The 21,090-nt window shown below is 41.1% G+C and overlaps 1 protein-coding gene across 3 annotated transcripts in view; it reads left to right on the top strand.

Annotated features, from left to right (window-relative positions):
- Nucleotides 1–21,090, top strand: part of AMFR (autocrine motility factor receptor) — a 60,365-nt gene that overhangs the window by 20,214 nt on the left and 19,061 nt on the right. For all 3 annotated transcript variants that reach the window (XM_002760964.6, XM_035282579.3, XM_078358213.1), the window contains exons 5-10: nt 420–460; nt 623–755; nt 2,333–2,466; nt 3,602–3,712; nt 9,937–10,127; nt 13,271–13,374. In XM_002760964.6, coding sequence (XP_002761010.4) covers nt 420–460; nt 623–755; nt 2,333–2,466; nt 3,602–3,712; nt 9,937–10,127; nt 13,271–13,374 — 714 coding nt within the window. The remainder of the gene's footprint in view (nt 1–419; nt 461–622; nt 756–2,332; nt 2,467–3,601; nt 3,713–9,936; nt 10,128–13,270; nt 13,375–21,090) is intronic.

Here is a 21,090-nt window from a genome sequence, read left to right as displayed (position 1 = left end):
TTGGGAGGCCAAGGCGGGTGGATCACGAGGTCAAGAGATCAAGACCATCCTGGCTAACATGGTGAAACCCCGTCTCTACTAAAAATATAAAAAATTAGCTGGGCATGGTGGCGTGTGCCTGTAATCCCAGCACTCAGGAGGCTGAGGCAGAAGAATTGCCTGAACCCAGGAGGCAGAGGTTGCAGTGAGCCGAGATCGCGCCATTGCACTCCAGCCTGGGTAACAAGAGCGAAACTCCGTCTCAAAAAAAAATATATTTTATGGAAATTTGAAGCAGAGAAAATAAAATAATGGGTAAACTTGAACAATCTGATTTTTAATTGAAGTGAGAAATGTTTGTCTTTTATCATTTTATAAAAATTAATTTGACCTGAAAAATGCTAAATTTTACTAAAATGAAAAATATCCTCTTTTTATAGTCTCTTCTTGTGACAGTGAGGACTGCTCATGTGATTTTACGGTGAGTGAAATTTGGGAGGGAGGTGATTGAGGCCTACTCATAGAATTGATTTTAAGATGTAGCGGGTATGAAATATATAAAAATCTGACTAAACTACAACATGGTTAAACCAAACTCAGTTGTAACAGTAAATTCGTGAGGTGTTTTCTCTCTTCATTACAGATACGTAATTCACCTCTGGGACCTCAACCACGAAGGGACGTGGGAAGGAAAGGGGACATATGTCTATTATACAGATTTCGTCATGGAGCTCACTCTCCTGTCCCTGGACCTCATGCACCACATTCACATGTTGGTAAGTTCCCTCAGAAAGAGTTCTAACAGAGGGCAAGCCTTTTAGAATTAAGAGCAGTAATGGTTTGTTCATTAAAAAATGAAACCTTAGGATTAAGATGTGGATGGACTACTTAAAAGACTAAAAATGAATGTGGTTGCAAACCTAGGGTCCCTCTTTTTGCCACTGGGTGTAAGGCAGTGCTGTGGAACTGCTTTGGCTGGTGCCAACCCAGGAGGTGTTTCTTGTGGTGGGAGACTTATTTAACTTTGCTGACCAAGTCAATAGATCATTCTTTTTGCATGAAATTAAAAAGCTACCTTTCCCCATAGTTTCTATGACTTTACATAATTTGCAGGTACTTTGCAGGTGGTTGGTAATGAGAATTCCTGCAATGTTAGCTACTTCACGGATTCATACATTTTACATCTTTGTAATTTAAAAAAAGTCTCTATACTTAATTCCTACATTCCTACTACCATCATTGTTTACATTTAACTTTGCTATGTTAGAAATTACAATGTCACAGATCTGCTTCATTGGTTAGCACTTCAGTGATCTAATAATGGTGAGATTCAAAATAGTTGCTGGGCAACTTATGTAAATTATGAGCCTAGCAAGTAGCATTTTAAAATTATTGGGCTAAATGTGGACATTTCTAAGTCTACTTTTTGAAAGAAACTTTGAAAACATACTTTTTAAAGAAAGCATGTAATTATTTTTTTAAAAAAGCCTCCCTCCCGCCTCAAAAAAGGAAAAAAACAAGTGGCCAAAGATAACTGTTAAGATTTTTTTGTCTTTTTTTAAATTTTAATTTTTTTCCTCATGCTTGTTTCCTAACTGCTTTTTATGTATTCGAATATATACATTCATAAGTTAACATACATTCGAATACATACATTCATAAGACATACAGTTTTTTTTTAACATATTATGAACATTTTGCTATGCTAGCATCAGTTCTTTTAAACCATTTTAATACTTTCAGGATAAAAATTTCATCAGATAACTATACCATGATTTAATGAACCACATCCCACAATGGGTTATTTAGGTTATATTCGGTTATTTGCTATTTTACATCTTTACATAATTTTTTAATCATATATTAGTTTGATATAGTTATATCTTTATCATTTAATACTTTTTCATTTATCTAATACTATCTTCCATATAATTGACCTATAGAACTGTCGTTTATACAAATATAATAGTAATATGTAGTTATTTAGTATAATAAATGTAATTAATGACTATATAATTACACATTTTTTGAGTTTACAACCTGTTCTTCTGCTGGGCATTTTGTTTATTGTCATATTTTCTCTTTTATAATTGCACAGATAGACATCTTTTTGTGTAAAGCTTTTCCATTTCGGATGAATTTCTCAGGAAAGATGGCTGGCAGTGGAACACCTAGGCTGACAAGCATGTGCATTGTTTAAATCATATGATAAATCTGTGTATTTCCTTTCTGAGAGACACTGCAGTTCACCTTCACCAATAGTTAAGAGCTTCTGCTGCCTTCTGCACCTTCCTCACTAGCAACTTCGTGTTTACTTTTACTGTGTGTTTCGTTCTCTTTCTCTCTGTTTAAGTTATTTGGCAACATCTGGTTATCCATGGCCAGCCTCGTCATCTTTATGCAGTTGCGTTACCTGTTTCATGAGGTGCAGCGTCGAATTCGTCGGCACAAGAACTATCTGCGTGTGGTTGGGAACATGGAGGCCAGGTAAGGAAGCACAAGTGGATGTTGCCTAAGTTTACTCATGTTTGCTTTTTAATAGTAGCAGATCTCAGATGTCAGAATGTATGTTTGCAAACTGTTAACAGAGTGGTGGAGAGAAGAGGCTCTCGAGTCAGACTGCCTGGGTGTGAATCCCCATTTAGGTGCTGTGTGATTTGGGGCAATTTACTTTGCCTCTAAATTAGGGATGATGACAGAACCTTCTGCCTAAACTACTGGGAGAATTTGGTGCAATAATTCATGTACTTAGAATGGTAGTGGGCACATAGTGCTCGGTAAGTATTAGGCTCTTTATTCGTCATTATTTGATAGTCATTATTATCAAATAGATGCTTCATTGGGCTTCTGCCCTGTTCATCTCCTGAAAGTGGGTCTCAATTGTTCTCTGCACATGCGTGTTTACACATACGTACGTAACCTCATTGAAGGAGGCACTCTTTTGCCAAGCTGAGGCTAATCTTGGAGGTGCAAGATTAATGGGTATCCTTTTGTGCCCAGGGGCACAGTTTGGATCTCTTCTTTGTGCCCAGGGACACAGTTTGGATCTCTGGGGGCCTTATTCCTCTGATTTGTCCAGATATGGTCTCCAAGGTCTTCACTAACAGCAGCCATTATTAAGACAGAGTTCCTGGCCGGGCATGGTGGCTCATGCCTATAATCCCAGCACTTTGGGAGGCTGAGGCGGGTGGATCACGAGGTCAAGAGATCAAGACCATCCTGGTCAACAAGGTGAAACTCATCTCTTCTAAAAATGCAAAAATTAGCTGGGCATGGTGGTACGCGCCTGTAATCCCAACTACTCAGGAGGCTGAGGCAGGAGAATTGCTTGAACGCAGGAGGCAGAGGTTGCAGTGAGCCGTGCCATTGCACTCCAGTCTGGGTAACAACAGCGAAACTCCGTCTCAAAAAAAAAAAAAAAAAAAAAGAATTCCTGTGCATAAGTCTCTCACTCACTTTTTAATGGGCTTTGAAGATAAATTCTATTTTTGATTATCAAAAATTGTTTCGCTGAACACACTTTCTCTGTAACTGTGCTGTGATTCAGGTACATCCTATACAGTGGTGTTTAGTCTGTGTGGAACTGACCGAGGTTTCTGCTGGGCTTGTTTTGTTTCCACAGGTTTGCAGTTGCAACTCCAGAGGAGCTGGCTGTCAACAATGATGACTGTGCCATCTGCTGGGACTCTATGCAGGCTGCGCGGAAGCTGCCCTGTGGACATCTTTTCCACAAGTAGGAGCTTTGTGAAGAGCTGTGTGGGACTGCTGTTCTGTCCAGGGCGTGTGGGTGTGTTTTGTACCCAGGCTCGAGACTCATCCTAGTGGAGGAGTGGGGACATTACCTCAGCCTGGCCTTGCTGCTGGCACTGAGTGTTCTGGGAAGCTCTTGGGTCTCCTGCTTTGTGCCTTAGCCTCTTCCCTACATCATAGGACTGTTTCCCACCCATAGTTTGCCGTCTTAATTTCTGGATATGTTAGCTGTCTTCATAATATGACTTCTCCATTTTAGCTCTGAAGTACAGTAAATATGCCTGTAAGATTTAAAAGAAAGGATTGGGAGGATTCCTTGCTTTCAAACAGCTTATTAGCTAACTGGGAGAGAGAATATATAATTTTGCATTTTGTACATACCCTCAAGCCTAAAAGCACACTAGAGAAGTGGATTGAGATGGAGACTAGACCAGGACCACTAACCAGCACAGAAGAGCTGTGCCTGTCATCCAGGATTACAAAATAATCTCTTCAGTTATCCTTCTGGATGGGAGTAGATCCAAGATATCATTGGGTCTTTGTCTGTCTCATGTAAAAGACTGTGTATAGGCTTGATGTTTGATGTTGATGGACCCTGAGGTAGCTTTTGTCCTTTTGCATGTGTTTTCAGTTTTGCATATGGGGAAAGTTCTGATCTTTGAATCTTTAATCTTCCTTTCTTATTTTACAATCTCACAGAGTTTTTCTTCTTCTTTTTAACATAGGGCTTTGGAGCTAGAATCTCAGTAACTTAACACATTTGTTGACAGATTTTTTTTTTTTTTATTTTTGTAATGTGCTGGATGCTGTGTTAGGCTCTGGGGACAAAATGAAAATGACCGATGTGGTCATTCCTTTCCTGGAGCTTATAGTCAAATAGAGGAATCCAACATGAATGAACCAGGCACATTTATGAATTTTAAAGTGTCAGTGAGTTAAGTGCTTTAAAGCAAAGGAACATGGTTCTTGAGAGCTTGTAACAAAGGATTCCAACTTCAACTTGAAGGAAGTGACTCTTGAAGATAAGTAGGAGTTAAGTCAGCAAAAGGAGGGATCAGGTGGTACTAGGTACTTGAGACAGAGGGAGCATTTGTGCAACAGGAAGAAATGGAAGAGACTGAAAGAGAAGCTGTCTGGGAAATCCCAGAGAGTAAAGGAAAGGGGTGTCTGCTGAGGCAGAAGACACATAGGCAGGGTCTGGAGGACCATTGGGAGTGGTGAGATGCTATTGAAGGCTAAGTAAGGATTGGTGGGTAAAGATTTGCTATTTGAGAAGATCAGGGCATTGGTTAGTAATGGCTGCAATGGTTCAGGGGTAATCCCAGCACTTTGGGAGGCTGAGGCGAGTGGATCACCTGAGGTCAGGAGTTTGAGACCAGGCTGACCAACATGGGGAAACCTCGTCTCTACTAAAAATACAAAAAATTTGATGAGCCCGGTGGCAGGCACCTATAATCCCAGCTACTTGCAAGGCTGAGGTAGGATAATCCCTTCAACCCAGGAGACAGAGGTTGCAGTGAGCCGAGATCGTGCCACTGCACTCCAGCCTGGGCAACAAGAATGAAACTCCATCAAAATAAAAGAGAGGGAGTAGCTTAGACTCTGGTGGTAGAAGAAGAGTTAGTGAGAAGACAGATTTGAGGGGATCTGGAAGGATGTGGTGCTAGACTGGCTGAGGGAAAGTGAGGAATGAAAGAGGTAGGCTTTCTCCAGTTGCGCGACTTGGGCAATTGGATGTAGAGTGATGCTGTTTCTTGAGGTTGGAAAGGCCAGGAAATTTGCACACATTTCTCAAAATTATTTCAGTTAGTCCCTAAGGAGCTTGGAGGCTAGTTGGGAAGAATAGCTCAGAATAACTCTTATTTTAGCTCAGAAATAATATCTTCAAGCATATGGTTAGATTAATTTTAAGATTTAATTTCTTTGAGGCAAAATTCAGAAAACATACGTTTAACTATTTTAAAGTGTATAGTTCAGTGGCTATTAGTGTGTTCACAATGTTATGCAACCACCCTTCTTGCTAGTTTCAAAACCTTTTCATCACCCCATAATAGTGCCCCATCGTCAGTAAGTAAGCACTCTCCATTCCTTCCTTCTCCATCAGCTGGCAACCACTCATGCACTTTTTGTCTCTATGGATTTACCTATTCTGGACATTTCATATGAAGGAATCATATGACATGTGACTTTTTGTGACTGGCTTCTTTCACTTAGCATTTTTTTAGGTCATCCAAGTTGTAGCATGTATCAGTACTTCATTACTTTTTAATGGGTGAATTTAAATAATTTTATCAATTCAACAATTTGTTTATCCATTCATCCATTGGTGAACATTTGGGTTGTTTCCACATTTTGACTATTGTGAATAATGCTGCTAGGAACATGTGCTTGTAAGAAATACCTGTTTGAGGACCTGTTCTCACTTCTTTCAGGTATATGCCTAGGAGTAGAATTGCTGGGTCATATGATAATTCTGTGTTTAACTTTTGAGGAAATGCCAGACTGTTTTCTACAGTAGCAGTATCACTTTATATTCCCACCAACAATACCTGAGGGTTCTAGTTTCTTCTTCTTCTTTTTTTTTAAAAAAGACAGGGTTTCACCATGTTGGCCATGCTGGTCTTGAACTCCTGACCTCTGGTGATTTGCACACCTTGGCCTCCCAAAGTGCTGAGATTACTGGCATGAGCCACCATGCCCAGCCTAGTTTCTTCATATTCTTGCCAACACTTGTCATTTTCTATTTTTGTTGATATAGCCATTCTTGTGTGTATGAAGTATTATCTCATTAACGGTGGATTTTGTTTTGTTTTTTAGTAATAATTCTTAAATATAGTTTTGTATTCTGATAAAATACAGCATAAAATTTACCATCAGCCATTTTTAAGTAGATAGTCTGGTGGCATGAAGTACAATCACATTGTTGTACAGCCTTCATCACTGTCTGTCTCCAGAACTTTTTCATCTTACGAAAATAAAATTGTTGCCAGTATACAGCAAGCCCCCCTCTGCTCCTCCCAAAGCCCTTGGCAACCACCATTCTATTTTTTGTCTCTGTGGTTACTCTAGATACCTCTGTTGGCTTTGGGTTTAGTTTGCTCTTTTTCTGGTTCTGTAGGCATAAAGTTAGGTTTTTTATTTGAGAGCTTTCTTCTTTTTAGGCATTTTCTGCTACCAGTTTGCCTCTGAGCATTGCTTCCACTGCATCCCACAAGTTTGGGTATATTCTGTTTTTGTTTTCTTTTTTTTTTTTTAATTGCATTTTAGGATTTGGGGTACATGTGAAGAACATGCAAGATAGTTGCATAGGTACACACATGGCAGTGTGATTTGCTGCCTTCCTCCCCTTCACCTATATCTGGCATTTCTCCCCCTGACATCTCTCCCCAACTCCCCACCCCTCGCTGTCCCTCCCCTATTCCCCCCAACAGACCCCAGTGTGTAGTGCTCCCCTCCCTGTGTCCATGTGTTCTCATTGTTCAACACCTGCCTATGAGTGAGAACATGCAGTGTTTGATTTTCTGTTCTTGTGTCAGTTTGCTGAGAATGATGGTCTCCAGGTTCATCCATGTCCCTACAAAGGACATGAACTCATCATTTTTTATGGCTGCATAGTATTCCATGGTGTGTAAGTGCCACATTTTCCCTGTCCAGTCTGTCATCGATGGGCATTTGGGTTGGTTCCAGGTCTTTGGTATTGTAAACAGTGCTGCAGTGAACATTCGTGTGCATGTGTCCTTATAGTAGAACGATTTATAATCCTTTGGATATATACCCAGTAATGGGATTGATATGTCTTCTTTTGTAAAGTGTCTTTTCATATCCTTTGCCCACTTTTGCCTGGGCTTGTTTGCTTTTTTCTTGTAAATCTGTTTTAGTTCTTTGTAAATTCTGGATATCAGCCCTTTGTCAGATGGGTAAACTGCAAACATTTTTTCCCATTCTGTTGGTTGCCGATTCACTCTAGTGACTGTTTCTTTTGCTGTGCAGGAGCTGTGGAGTTTGATTAGGTCCCATTTGTCTATTGTGTTTTTGTTTTCATTTGTCTCAAAGTGTCTCATTTTCCAAGTGATTTCTTCTTTACTCAGTGGTTGCTTAAGAGTTAGAATTTAATTTTAAAACACTTGTCTGCCTTGGGTTGAGTGAACAAATAGTTGTTAGGACGTGTTCTTGGTTTGCTTTACTTTGTAGCTTCAGGAATAGATTGTGTGCTGAGGATCTAAGGAAAATTTATTTTAATTAGTGATAATATCTATATTCTTGCAGACACAATAGCTAGGTAATTTGTTGCCACAGAGGGTATTTTGCAACATTTCAGAGTCCAGTGAGTAGATCTGTTTTCTCTCTAAAGTTTGATTTCTCTCAGTTAAGGACTCTAGCATTTTATTTTTAATGGAAAAGTGTATCTAACTAGTTGTACTCACCTTGGAGTTTTTAGGCTGTTATATTTAATGTGAGAAGATTTTACAGTCTATGAAATAAATTTAGATTTGCTTATAAAAAGTGGAAGGCAAGGATCTTAAATACTTTTGTAATCCCCACAAGGCTAATTTTATTATACTAGTGGTATGATTTAAGGGTGTCATTAGGAACAGTGGACTTTAAAAAAGTAATTTATTTGACTAAATTACCACAGACAAATTATAGATACTTAATTATTGCAAAATGTGATACAGTTGGGTATACACATGAAGACAGATGACATTATTTTGGAACATGACTGCCACGTACTCTCATGACACAGAGATAGTAAGAATTAGTTCCATCTTGGCCTCTAGGAAACTCCTATTACTCAACGTACCATTCGGTTGCTGGAGACTCTGAGGGTTATCGTATTATGGTGAGGTTTTCCTTTATAACTTTATATCTACACATGTTCATAGATATTTAAAAGAAGACACAGCATTTTTATTCAGTGCCTACTTGAGCCCTTAGAGAAAGATAACAAATTCTCATAAAATGGGAAGGACGTTGGAGATTAATTCATCTAGCCATTTCTTTCTTTAGTAGAGAGGACTAGTCAAGAGATGTTGAAGAGACTGCCTGGATCACACATCTAGTTAGCGGAAGAATTGAAACCAGATCTCACATTTTTTGCTTTTTACTCTAGTACCCTTTCCTTTAATGGACACCTCAAGTATTTAGAGAGTGTATACCATAATTAAGGCATTATCATCTCCTGAGAGAAAGCAAAAGAAGCTTTGGCCTTGTTGGGAAAGCAGCATGCAAAGAGAAGAGGGTGGAGGACGTTGAGGTGGTGAATGGAGAGGAGAGTTTAAAGGTTAGCCAGGGCAGGGGAGAGATAGGGACCTGTAGGGCTGTCATGCTTGAGGAAAAAGTGGATAGGAGGTCTTAGCAAGTTTGGTGTCAGATAAGTGAGTTGAAAGGAGAGGAGCTTGAGTGAGTGAGTGAGATTTTTGACATCAGGGTTTTGAAGACAAGGACAAGGTTATGACTATGGTAGCTAAAGCAGAGTGAAAGATGAGCATCAGAGTAGAGAACTCAAGGACGTGAGAGGCCAGGGTGTTGGATGATTCAGCCACATGGATTTTGAAGTAGCCAAATGAGGTTGGACAAGAAGATGGTGAGCCATGCTAGGAAGTCCCATTGAAGAGGGGTCACAACCAGGAACTTGGTAGATGACTTCATATAATAATTAATGTTCCCAGCAGGACATGCTAGAAGTATAGTAGGGCAAAGAGATAATGTCCATAAATGCTTTTCTTTCTTTTTTTTTTTTTTCTTTTTTTTTTAGGCGGAGTTTCGCTCTTGTTACCCAGGCCGGAGTGCAATAGCGCGATCTCGGCTCACCACAACGTCCGCCTCCTGGGTTCAGGCAATTCTCCTGCCTCATCCTCCTGAGTAGCTGGGATTACAGGCACGCGCCACCATGCCCAGCTAATTTTTTGTATCTTTAGTAGAGATGAGGTTTCACCATGTTGACCAGGATGGTCTCGATCTCTTGACCTCGTGATCCACCCGCCTCGGCCTCCCAAAGTGCTGGGATTACAGGCTTGAGCCACCGCGCCCGGCCCCATAAATGCTTTTCAACACTTAAATCTCACTAGTGGTAGAGAGAAAATGAAATTGGAGCACATTTATTACATCCAGAGTACTTCTGGTAAATTCTCACAGAGTGTGCTAAGGTAAATTCTCACAAAGTGACAATCAAGGTTGCTGACGTATCTTCTTTTGGACTTTTGGTAGCTCCTGTCTTCGTTCCTGGCTAGAACAAGACACCTCCTGTCCAACATGCAGAATGTCTCTTAATATCGCTGACAATAATCGTGTCAGGGAAGACCATCAAGGAGAGAACTTGGATGAGAATTTGGTTCCTGTAGCAGCAGCTGAAGGGAGACCTCGCTTAAACCAACACAATCACTTCTTCCATTTCGATGGTTAGTTGGTTTCACTCTCTAAAACTATACCTAAGGGGTGTTCTCCCCTAAGCAGATACTGTTTTAATTATAAATTACCCTGTACAGACCAGTTTAATATTATACAGTCATGTGCTCCATAACGACATTTCAGTCCATGACAAGCCACATATACGGCAGTGGTCCCGTAAGATGATAATGGACCTAAAAAATTCCTGTGGCCTGGTTTTACTATAATTTTTATCATTATTTTAAAGTGTACTCATACTTACATACAAAAAAATGCACTGTAAAGCAGCCTTAGGCAGGTCCTTCAGGAGGTATTCTAGAAGAAGGTATTGTTATTCTAGGAGATGACAGCTCCATGCTTGTTACTGTCTCTGAAGACTTTCCAGTGGGACAGGAGGTAGAGGTGGAAGACAGTGATATTGATGTTTCTGACCTGTGTAGGCTTAGGCTAATGTGTGTGTTTGTGTCTTAGTTTTTAACAAAACAATTTTTAAAATAAAATTAAAACTTTTAGAAATAAAAAAACTCTTATAGAATAAAGATATAATGAAAGAAAATATTTTTGTGCAGCTGTACAGCGTATTTGGATTTTAAGCCAAGTGTTACCACAAGAGTCAAAAAGTTAAGTTTATAAAGTAAAAAACTTATAGTAAGCTAAATTTAATTTATTGAAGAGAGGAACATTTTTTCTTAAATTTAGTGTAGCCTAAATGTACAGTGTTTATAAAGTCTACAGTAGCATATGGTAATGTCCTGGGCCTTCACGTTTCACCACTCACTGACTCACGAAGAGCAGCTTTAATCCTGCAAGCTTCATTCGTGGTAAGTGCCCTGTGTAGGTGTACTTTTTTGTTTTTTATGTACCATATTTTTACTGTATGTTTCCTATTTGATATGTTTAAATACACAAATACTTAGCACTGTGTTACAGTTGCCTGAAGCATTCAGTACAGTACATGCTATACAGGATTGTAGCCTAGAGCAATGGACTATACCAGATAGCCTAGGTGTGTAGTAAGCTATACCATTTAGTTTTATGTAAATATATTCTGTCACGTTTGCACAACGATGAAATCGCCTAACAACACATTTCTCAGAACGTGTCCCTGTTGTTAAGCTACGCATTAACTGTATATCAATTTCGATTAAAAGTGTTTAGGTGGAATGGATGGATGGATAGGTAGAGGTAGAACCAGCAGAAGAGTGTCAGGCATTTTGCTAGATTCCATGTCAGAATGGGCGGGATGGGGCAGGAGGGTGGAGAAGTAAAACTGAATCAACCATGTCCTCAAGGAGTACACTTAATCTGCTCAGTAGTTAACGTTTGCTCATAATGTGTTGCATTTGTGTAGCATTTAAGTACATAAAGAACTATCATTGAGAAGCCTTTCTAGTGAGTACCACAAGCAGAATCAGAGCTGGAACCCTATTGTTTTGTTCATAAAATATAAAATGTCCTGCCTCTCAGCAGTATTAAAATGAAAATCACATTTGAGCTGGGCGCAGTGGCTCACGCCTGTGATCCCAGCACTTTGGGAGGCCAAGGTGGGTGGATCACAAGGTCAAGAGATCCATCCTGGTCAAAATGGTGAAACCCCGTCTCTACTAAAAATACAAAAAATTAGCTGGGCACGGTGGCATGTGCCTGTAATTCCAGCTACTCAGGAGGCTGAGGCAGGAGAATTGCCTGAACCCAGGAGGCGGAGGTTGCGGTGAGCAGAGATTGCGCTTTTGTGCTCCAGCCTGGGTAACAAGAGCGAAACTCCGTCTCAAAAAAAAAAAAGAAAATCACATTTAAAGTTCTAAGGCTATGATTATATCAGGGTCTGGTTGATCATCCTTCCTTAATTCACATTGAACTGCTGTTGATTTTCATCAGTTCAGTATCACTAAATGCTGTGAGTTCATGTTTATAATTATTACTATAATACAAGCATCCTTGGAATTTTGTTAGCGGTAGTGCTGTTCACATCCCTGATTTGAGTTTCGAGAATGGGGTGCAGTGGGGGTGGTGTCATGTTGGTGAAATCCTTCAAAGAAAGGACCAGGGGGAGTAGAGTCACATCTCCCAGAAGAGTAGATGGGGCTGCTTGTCTGGCTTGACCCAGAATGCTGGAGGGGTATGAAGGGCCCAATTTGGTGCCTGCGAATGAAGGGTAAAACTTCTGAAATATACTAGCAATACTGGAGATGAGACCTGGTTATGTAATCCATTATTTTATGATTTATGACTACTAAAAATTTAGTCAAAATAGATAAAATCAACTTTATTTCTCCCTAGTTAGTACATATGAAACAAGTATCCATTTCTTAAACGGGTACATTTTGTTTGGCAAGACCTTTGAAATGGCCATTCTACTTGCATTTCTATTCCATGGATCAGTGTTTCTTTGTGAAGGAATGAAAAGCAGCCTTAAATGTATAGCTTGATATTGGGTTGTTTTACAGCTGATTCTTGGTGCTGTTGTATCTTGGGCTCCTGTTTTTTTTGGAAAATAACAGAAGCAGCAGACCCTTTGGTGCCATTAGTCCACAAGCCTGTGTTATAAAATAGCACAATTTAAAAAGAATTTTGAATCAGAAAACCAAGGCTTTTAAGATTTAGGGAAAAATACTTCCTGAAAGTAAATGTGAAAATGCCTCCAAATGAGTAGTCATTTGTGTAGAGCGTGAAAGAGAGGAGCCGGAGCTCATGTGTCGTAGAAGCTTTAGAGCCTTGAAAAGCTTCCTCATCTCCCAGGCTGAGTGCGTGACGCTGGGCTGGGCTGGGCTGGATCCAGTCCTCCTGGAAGGCAGGAGAGCTCAGCAGTGAAGGGTTCTAGAGCTTTCCTGTGTGGCTTCACATTTTGGCCATCATAGTTAAGCTGTGTGATCTGGGACCAGTCCCCTAACTTCTGAGTGCCTCAGAGACCAAAGACCAAGGGTACTAGTGCCGTATCTTTGAGAAGGATACAGTGAAAATGATAATAGGAGGTACCATGTGGGGGTGTAGTGAGGATTCAATGAGCTAGTCCACGTGGAACACTTGGCACGGGAGACCTGCTATACAGGAAGTGCTCAGTGAACACCAGCCATTACAGCGGCTGCCATGAGAGCAGATGACAGGGGAAAGAGTCAGGACTCTGAAACTTATGCTGGATTCTTGTTTTCTTCAGGGTCTCGGATTGCAAGCTGGCTGCCGAGTTTTTCAGTCGAAGTGATGCACACAACCAACATTCTTGGCATTACGCAGGCCAGCAACTCCCAGCTCAATGCAATGGTAAGGCCTGCTAGCTGCTATAAGAGGATCACTAGGAATTAGGAGGGAAGGAACAGCTAGAGTGTGTGTGCTGGGTATATGACCTTGTTGGTCTTACTCTGCTCTGGCAGAATAGAAGGATTTTTAGGGGTTTCTTTTTATTCATTGGAACTGTTTACATTCCTGTGTTTTAAATTTTGAAACTCATTTTATTTCTGTGGCGGATAATCTAACCTTTTCTGAATACTACTAGGTTCACTTTGTTGTGATCTAGGCCTTCCTTGGGGCTCCTTTGATTTTAGCAAAAAAAAATATTTTTTCTTTTGGAGACAGGGTCTCGCTCCATTGCCCAGCCTGGAGTGCAGTATCGTGATCTCAGCTTACTGTGCCCTCTGCCTCTGAGCTCAAGCACTTCTTCTGCCTCAGCCTCCTGAGTAGCTTGGAGGCATGTGGGATTACAGGCATGTGCCACCACACCTGGCTGATTTTTGTAGAGACAGGGTTTCACCATGCTGGCCAGGCTGGTCTCGAACTCCTGACCTGAAGTGATCAGTCTGCCTTGGCCTCCCAAAATGCTGGGATTACAGGCATGAGCCACTGCATCCAGCCTTTAGCCAAAATATTTTGGGGAATTATTGACTCGAGTGAATGATGTGCCTTTTGTTAAAAATTTTATGAGACTGGCACAGTAGCTCACTCCTGTAATCCCAGAACTTTGGGAGGGCGAGGCAGGCAGATGGCTTGATTGCCCAGGAGTTTGAGGCTGCAGTGATATGTGCTCACACCATTGCACTCCAGCCTGGGTGACAGAGTGAGACCCCATCTCAAAAAAAAACAAAAAAAAAAACAAAAAGGCTGGGCACAGTGGCTTACACCTGTAATCCCAGCACTTTGGGAGGCCAAGGCAGGTGGATCACCTGAGGTAAGGAGTTCAAGACCAGCCTGTCCAACATGGTGAAACCCCGTCTCTACTAAAATACAAAATGTGCTGAGAATGATGGCGTGCACCTGTAATCCCAGCTATTTCAGAGGCTGAGGCAGAAGAATTGCTTGAATGTGGGAGGCAGAGTTGCAGCGAGCCGAGATCACATCATTACATTCCAGCCTGGGTGACAAGAGTGAAACTCTGTCTCAAAAAAAAGAAAAAGAAAAACTGTGTGAGGCTCACCAAATATGTGTTTTTGTTCCTCATCTCTTCCTCCCTTTCCTCCAATTGTGTGTGTGTGTTTGCGTGCATGCGTGCATATGTGTATATGCCTTGAAATGTTGAGGCATAGTATTGGCTCAAGGATATTGTTTGAATACTTCAAGTTTCTTTGTGTTTTTCCAAAGGAATGTGTTGTTATTTTACAACGATGGAGAAACATGTTTTACCATTGTTGAAATCCAGCGCAAAGCACCTTAGTCCTGCTTAGATTAGGGCCTCTGGCTGACCTGGATAAGCCCTTGCCAGTGCTTTGGAAGGTCATTGGTTTATAAGTTAATTAGTTGATCTTTATTGATGGATTGAACAAATCTGAACTGAGAGCCTATTCCTGGGACAGGCACTATGGTGAGCATAGCACCTACAATGTCAGTAAGGTAGACACAAGTCTTACTCTCAAGTAGGGTAGATACTAACTGGGGAGACAGGTCATAAATATAAATAAGGTGACTGCTGATGGTGATGAGTGCTCTGGCAGCAATAAGGCAGGCAGTGTGGAGGAGTGGGTGGGTAGAGGCCAGAGGAAGCATTTTAGAGGAGGCATTTGGAGAAATTTTCTTTGAGGAGTATGTAAGCTAAGACATGAAGGATGAGATGGAGCTGGATCAGGGGGAAGGAGGCAGTGGAAACAGTAGGTGCAAAGGCCATGAGGTGAGAGAGTGTTGGGAACTGAGAAAGGCCATTATGTTTGGGGCCTAGCAAGTAGGGGACCAAAACTGTGATATAAATTGAGATTGCATAGCCAGAACATGTAGGGTCTTATAGGCCACAGCCAAATCGAGATCTTGTAAAAGTATTAGAAGGCCAGTCAGACGTCTTACAGACCCCACCACTACCACCAGGGGACTGACAGGACATTTAACAAATTGATTTTGCTTCTGGGAGGAGGATGGATTATAGAGGGTCAGAAATGGAAGCAGCAGGAGCAGTTCAGATGTTGCTGCAGTAGTCAAGGCAAACTCACATGGGGGCTTGGACAGGGGTGTTGATAATAAAGATGAAAAGAAGTGGCAGATGTAGGATACTTGTGAGGTGAGCTGGCAGGACTTGGGGCTTTGGTTGGATATGGGGGTAGTGAGATGAGAGAAGTGGCGGAATGGAAGCTGCCTTGTTGGGTTTGAATTAAGCAGCTGCATTGACAGTGGTACCATGTATTGAGATGGAAAACTTGGGAGGCACCGGCATGAGGATGGGGTGCAGCATTCTGTTTGGGTAAGTTTGGGATGTTCAATAGACAGTTCTGGACCTTAGTGAGGATATCAAGCAAGAGATGCATATTTGGGAGATTGAAGCCTGGAGGTGACATCTACAGCAGGGGACAAAGAGAAGAGGACTGATGTCAGAGCTCTAGGTCCTGCCGTGTTCAGAGGTCTTACAGAGAGGGAGGAGCCATAACAGCCAGTGGAGAGGGAAGGAAACCAGGAGAAGGTGGCAGCACAGCACTGAGGAGTTTGGGTTTCCAGGAGGGAAGAGTCAAACGTGTGGAATTCTTACAAGATGAGCTCATAGAGGTACATGTTGAATTTGGCAGAGTGGGGGTGATTGATTAGCTGGAGAATAATCAGCACTTTTCATGGTCCAAGGGGTTGGACACTAGATTGTGGTGGATTGAAATGAATGGGAGCTGAATAAATAGACCATACGAGGAAGTACGTTATGAAGAGAAGGACACAGAACAGTAGAGGTGGTAGCTTGATAGAGGTGTGGCATCAGGGTTATGTTTTGTTTTTTAAGATTTTTGAATAGGCCATTAATTTATAAGTTTCAGAAACCAGATGAGTGTACAGTGAAGTCATGCTCCCATCCTTTTCCTGTGTGCCCAGCTCCCACGTCCCCTTAATAACATGGGTTAGTTTCTTATGTATTATGTTGCTCTTATAGGCTCTAGAAGGCGTATAGGCTCATACAAGACAATGCTAGTATTTATTCTTTTTCTGACAGAAAAGAAAGTGAATGTTTTTCACATTGTGCACCTGTCACTACCATCCATCTATAGAACTCTTTTCATTTTTCAAAATTGAAACTCTATAGCAAGTCTGTCCAACCTGTGGGTGCATGTAGCCCAGGACAGCTTTGAATGCAGCCCAACACAGATTCATAAACTTTCTTAAAACATTGCAAGATGTTTTGCAGGTTTTTTTTTTTTAACCTCATCAGCTATCGTTAGTGTTAATGTATTTTATGGGTGGCCCCCAAGACAATTATTCTTCCACTGTAGCCCAGGGAAGCCAAAATATTGGACACCCCTGCTCTATACCCATTAAACAGTTAACTACTAATTTTCCCCTCACTCTGGCTCTTGGCAACCAATATGCTACTTGCTTTTTCTATGAGTTTAATAACTACCTAGGTACCTCATATAAATAGAATTATACAATATTTGTCATTTGTGACTGGTTTATTTCACTTAGCAAAGTATCATGGTGCAACCATGTTGTAGCACAAGTCAGAACTTTTTTCCTTTTAAGGTTGAGTGATATTCCATTGTATGTATATACCACATTTCATTTATCTATTAATCTGCCACTGGACGTTGGCAGTGCTCCCGCATTTTAGCTATCGTGAATAATGCTACTGTGAACATGAATATGCAAATATTTCTTTGAGACCCTGCTTCTAATTCTTTTGCGTACTAATGAGTCTTTTTTGTTTGTTTTCAAGACTACTTTTTTAGAGCAGTTTCAGGCTTATAGCAAAATTAGGAAGAAGGTACAGAGATTTCCCATATGCCTCCTGTGCCCACACATGCACAGCCTTCCCCGTTATCAACATCCCTCAGCAAAGGGTATGTTTGTTACAGTTGATGAACCTGGGTTGGCACATCATAATCACCCAAAGTCCATAGTTTACCTCTGTGTTCCCTCTATAGGTTTGGACAAATACATAGTGACATATATCCACATGATAGGGAATATTTTCACTGCCCTAAAGATTGTTGACACTCTCTGCCTTTTCTTTCCTTCCCCCAGCCTCAAGCAACCACTGGTCTTTTTACTGTCTTCATAGCTTTGCCTTTACAGAATGCCATACGTTTAGAATCCTGCAGTATGTAGCCTTTACAGATGGCTCATTTCACTTAATTATTTGCATGCATGTTTCCTTTATATCTTTTCAGGGATTGATAGCTCATTTCTTGTTAGCACTAAATAATATTCCATTGTCTGGATATACTACAGTATTTTTTTAAATTGCATTTTAGGTTTTGGGGTACATGTGAAGAACATGCAAAATAGTTGCATAAGTACACACATGGCAGTGTAATTTGTTGCATTCCTCCCCATCACCTATATCTGGCATTTCTCCCCCTGATATCTCTCCCCAACTCCCCGCCCCCCGCTGTCCCTCCCCTATTTCCGCTCAACAGACCCCAGTGTGTGATGCTCCCCTGTCTCCCTGTGTTCTCATTGTTCAACACCCACCTATGAGTGAGAACATGTGGTGTCTGATTTTCTGTTCTTGTGTCAGTTTGCTGAGAGTGATGGTTTCCAGGTTCATCTGTGTCCCTACTAAAGACACGAACTCATCATTTTTTATGGCTGCATAGTATTCCATGGTGTATATGTGCCACATTTTCCCTGTCCAGTCTATCACTGATGGGCATTTGGGTTGGTTCCAGGTCTTTGCTGTTGTAAACAGTGAATATTCGTGTGCATGTGTCCTTATAGTAGAATGATTTATAATCCTTTGGATATATACCCAGTAATGGGATTGCTGGGTCAAATGGAATTTCTATTCCTAGGTCCTTGAGGAATGGCCACACTGTCTTCCACAATGGTTGAACTAATTTACACTCCCACCAGCAGTGTAAAAGTGTTCCTATTTCTCCACATCCTCTCCCGCATCTGTCTCCAGATTTTTTAATGATCGCCATTCTAACTGGTGTGAGATGGTATCTCAATGTAGTTTTGATTTGCATTTCTCTAATGACCACTGATGATGAGCATTTTTTCATGTTTGTTGGCCTCGTGTATGTCTTCTTTTATAAAGTGTCTGTTCTTATCCTTTGCCCACTTTTGAATGGGCTTGTTTGTTTTTTTCTTGTAAATCTGTTTTAGTTCTTTGTAAATTCTGGATATCAGCCCTTTGTCAGATGGGTAGACTGCAAAATTTTTTCCCATTCTGTTGGTTGCCAATTCACTCTAATGACTGTTTCTTTTTCTGTGCAGAAGTTGTGGAGTTTGATTAGGTCACATTTGTCTATTTTGGCTTTTGTTGCCAATGCTTTTGGTGTTTTGGTCATGAAGTCCTTGCCTACGCCTATGTCCTGAATGGTTTTGCCTAGATTTTCTTCTAGGGTTTTTATGGTGTTGGGTCTTCTGTTTAAGTCTTTAATCCATCTGGAGTTCATTTTAGTGTAGGGTGTCAAGAAGGGGTCCAGTTTCTGCTTTCTGCACATGGCTAGCCAGTTTTCCCAACACCATTTATTAAACAGGAAATCCTTTCTCCATTGCTTGTTTTTGTCAGGTTTGTCAAAGATCAGATGGTTGTAGATGTGTGGGGTTGCCTCTGAGACCTCTGTTCAGTTCCATATCTCTGTTTTGGTACCAGTACCATGCTGTTTTGATTACCGTAGCTTTGTAGTATAGTTTAAAGTCCAGTAGTGTGATGCCTCCAGCTTTGTTCTTTTTGCTTAGAATTGATTTGGCTATGTGGGCTCTCTTTTGGTTCCATATGGAGTTTCAGGTGGTTTTTTCCCAGTTCTGTGAAGAAGGTCATTGGTAGCTTGATGGGGATAGCACTGAATCTATAAATTACTTTGGGCAGTATGGCCATTTTTACGATATTGATTCTTCCTAACCAGGAGCATGGAATGTTTCTCCATCTGTTTGTGTCTTCTCTTATTTTGTTGAGCAGTGGTTTGTAGTTCTCCTTGAAGAGGTCCTTTACGTCCCTTGTTAGTTGTATTCCTAGGTATTTTATTCTCTTTGTAGCAATTGTGACTGGCAGTTCGTTCTTGATTTGGCTCTCTTTAAGTCTGTAATTGGTGTATAGGAATGCTTGTGATTTTTGCACATTGATTTTGTATCCTGAGAGTTTGCTTAAGTTATACTACAGTATTAATTCATTCACCTACTTAAGGACATCTTGGTTGCTTCCTTTAAGATTTTTTTCCAAGTTTTGGCAAATAAAGCTGCTGTAAACATCTATGTGCAGGATTTTATGTATACATAAGTTTATAACTTCCTTGGTGAAATGCTGATATAATTTGACTGTGTCCCCACCCACATCTCATCTTGAATTCCCATGTGTTGTGGGAAGTAGTTGGATCACTGGGGCAGGTCTCTTCCATGCTGTTCTTGTGATAGTGAATAAGTCTCATATGTCTCACAAGATATGATGGTTTTTAAAAGGAGGAGTTCCCTGTACAGGCACTCTCTCTTTGCCTGCCACCATCCATGTAAGATGTGACTTGCTCTTCCTTGACTTCCACCATGATTGTGAGGCCTCCCCAGCCATGTGGAACTGTAAGTTGATTAAACCTCTTTATTTTGTAAATTGCCAGTCCTGGGTATGTCTTTATCAGCAGCATGAAAATAGACTAATAAAGTAAATCGGTACCAGGAGTGGGATGCTATGGTAGATACCCAAAAATGTGGAAGCCGCTTTGGAACTGGCTCTGGAACAGTTTGGAGGGCTTAGGAGAAGACAGGAAAATGTGGGAAAGTTTGGAACTCCCTATAGACTTGTTGAATGGCTTTGACCAAAATGCTGATAATGATATGGACAGTGAAATCAAGGCTGAGGTGTTCTCAGATGTAGATGAGGAACTGGTTGGGAACTAGAGCAAGAGTGACTCTTGTTATGTTTCAGCAAAGAGAATGGTGACATTTTGCCCCTGCCTTAGAGATTTGAACTTGAGAGAGATGATTTAGGTATCTGGCAGAAGAAATTTTTAAGCAACAAAAAAAAAAAAAAAAAAAAAAGAAATTTTTAAGCAACAAAGCATTCAAGAGGTAACTTGGATGCCATTAAAAGCATTCAGTTTATAAAGGGAAACAGCATAAAAGTTCAGAAAATTTGCAGCTTGACATGCAATAGAAAAGAAAATCCCATTTTCTGAGGAGAAATTCAAGCTGGTTGCAGAAATTTGCATAAGTAAGCAGGAGGTGAATGGTAATCCCCAAGACAGTAGGAAAAATGTCTCCAGGGCATGTCAGAGGTCTTCACAGCAGCCACTCTCATCACAGGCCCAGAGGCCTAGGAGGAAAACATGGTTTCATGAGTCAGGTCCAGGGTCCCTGTGCTGCGTGCAGCCTAGAGACTTGGTACCCTGTGTCAGCTGCTCCAGCCATGGCTGAAAGGGGCCAATGTAGAGCTTGGGCCCTGGCTTCAGAGGGTGCAAGCCCCAAGCCTTGGCAGCCTTCAGGTGATGTTGAGCCTGCGAGTGTGCAGAAGTCAATAATTAGGGTTTTGGAACCTCCGCCTAGATTTCAGAAGATGTATGGAAACACCTGGATGCCCAGGCAGAAGTTTGCCGCAGGGATGGGACCTTCATGGAGAACCTCTGTTAGGGCAGTGCAGAAGGGAACTGT

The sequence above is a fragment of the Callithrix jacchus genome, chromosome 20 (assembly GCF_049354715.1).
Source record: "Callithrix jacchus isolate 240 chromosome 20, calJac240_pri, whole genome shotgun sequence".
Taxonomy (NCBI): domain Eukaryota; kingdom Metazoa; phylum Chordata; class Mammalia; order Primates; family Cebidae; genus Callithrix; species Callithrix jacchus.
The sequence above is the reverse complement of the archived record's forward strand: the minus strand, read 5'-3'. Positions and strand labels throughout refer to the sequence as shown.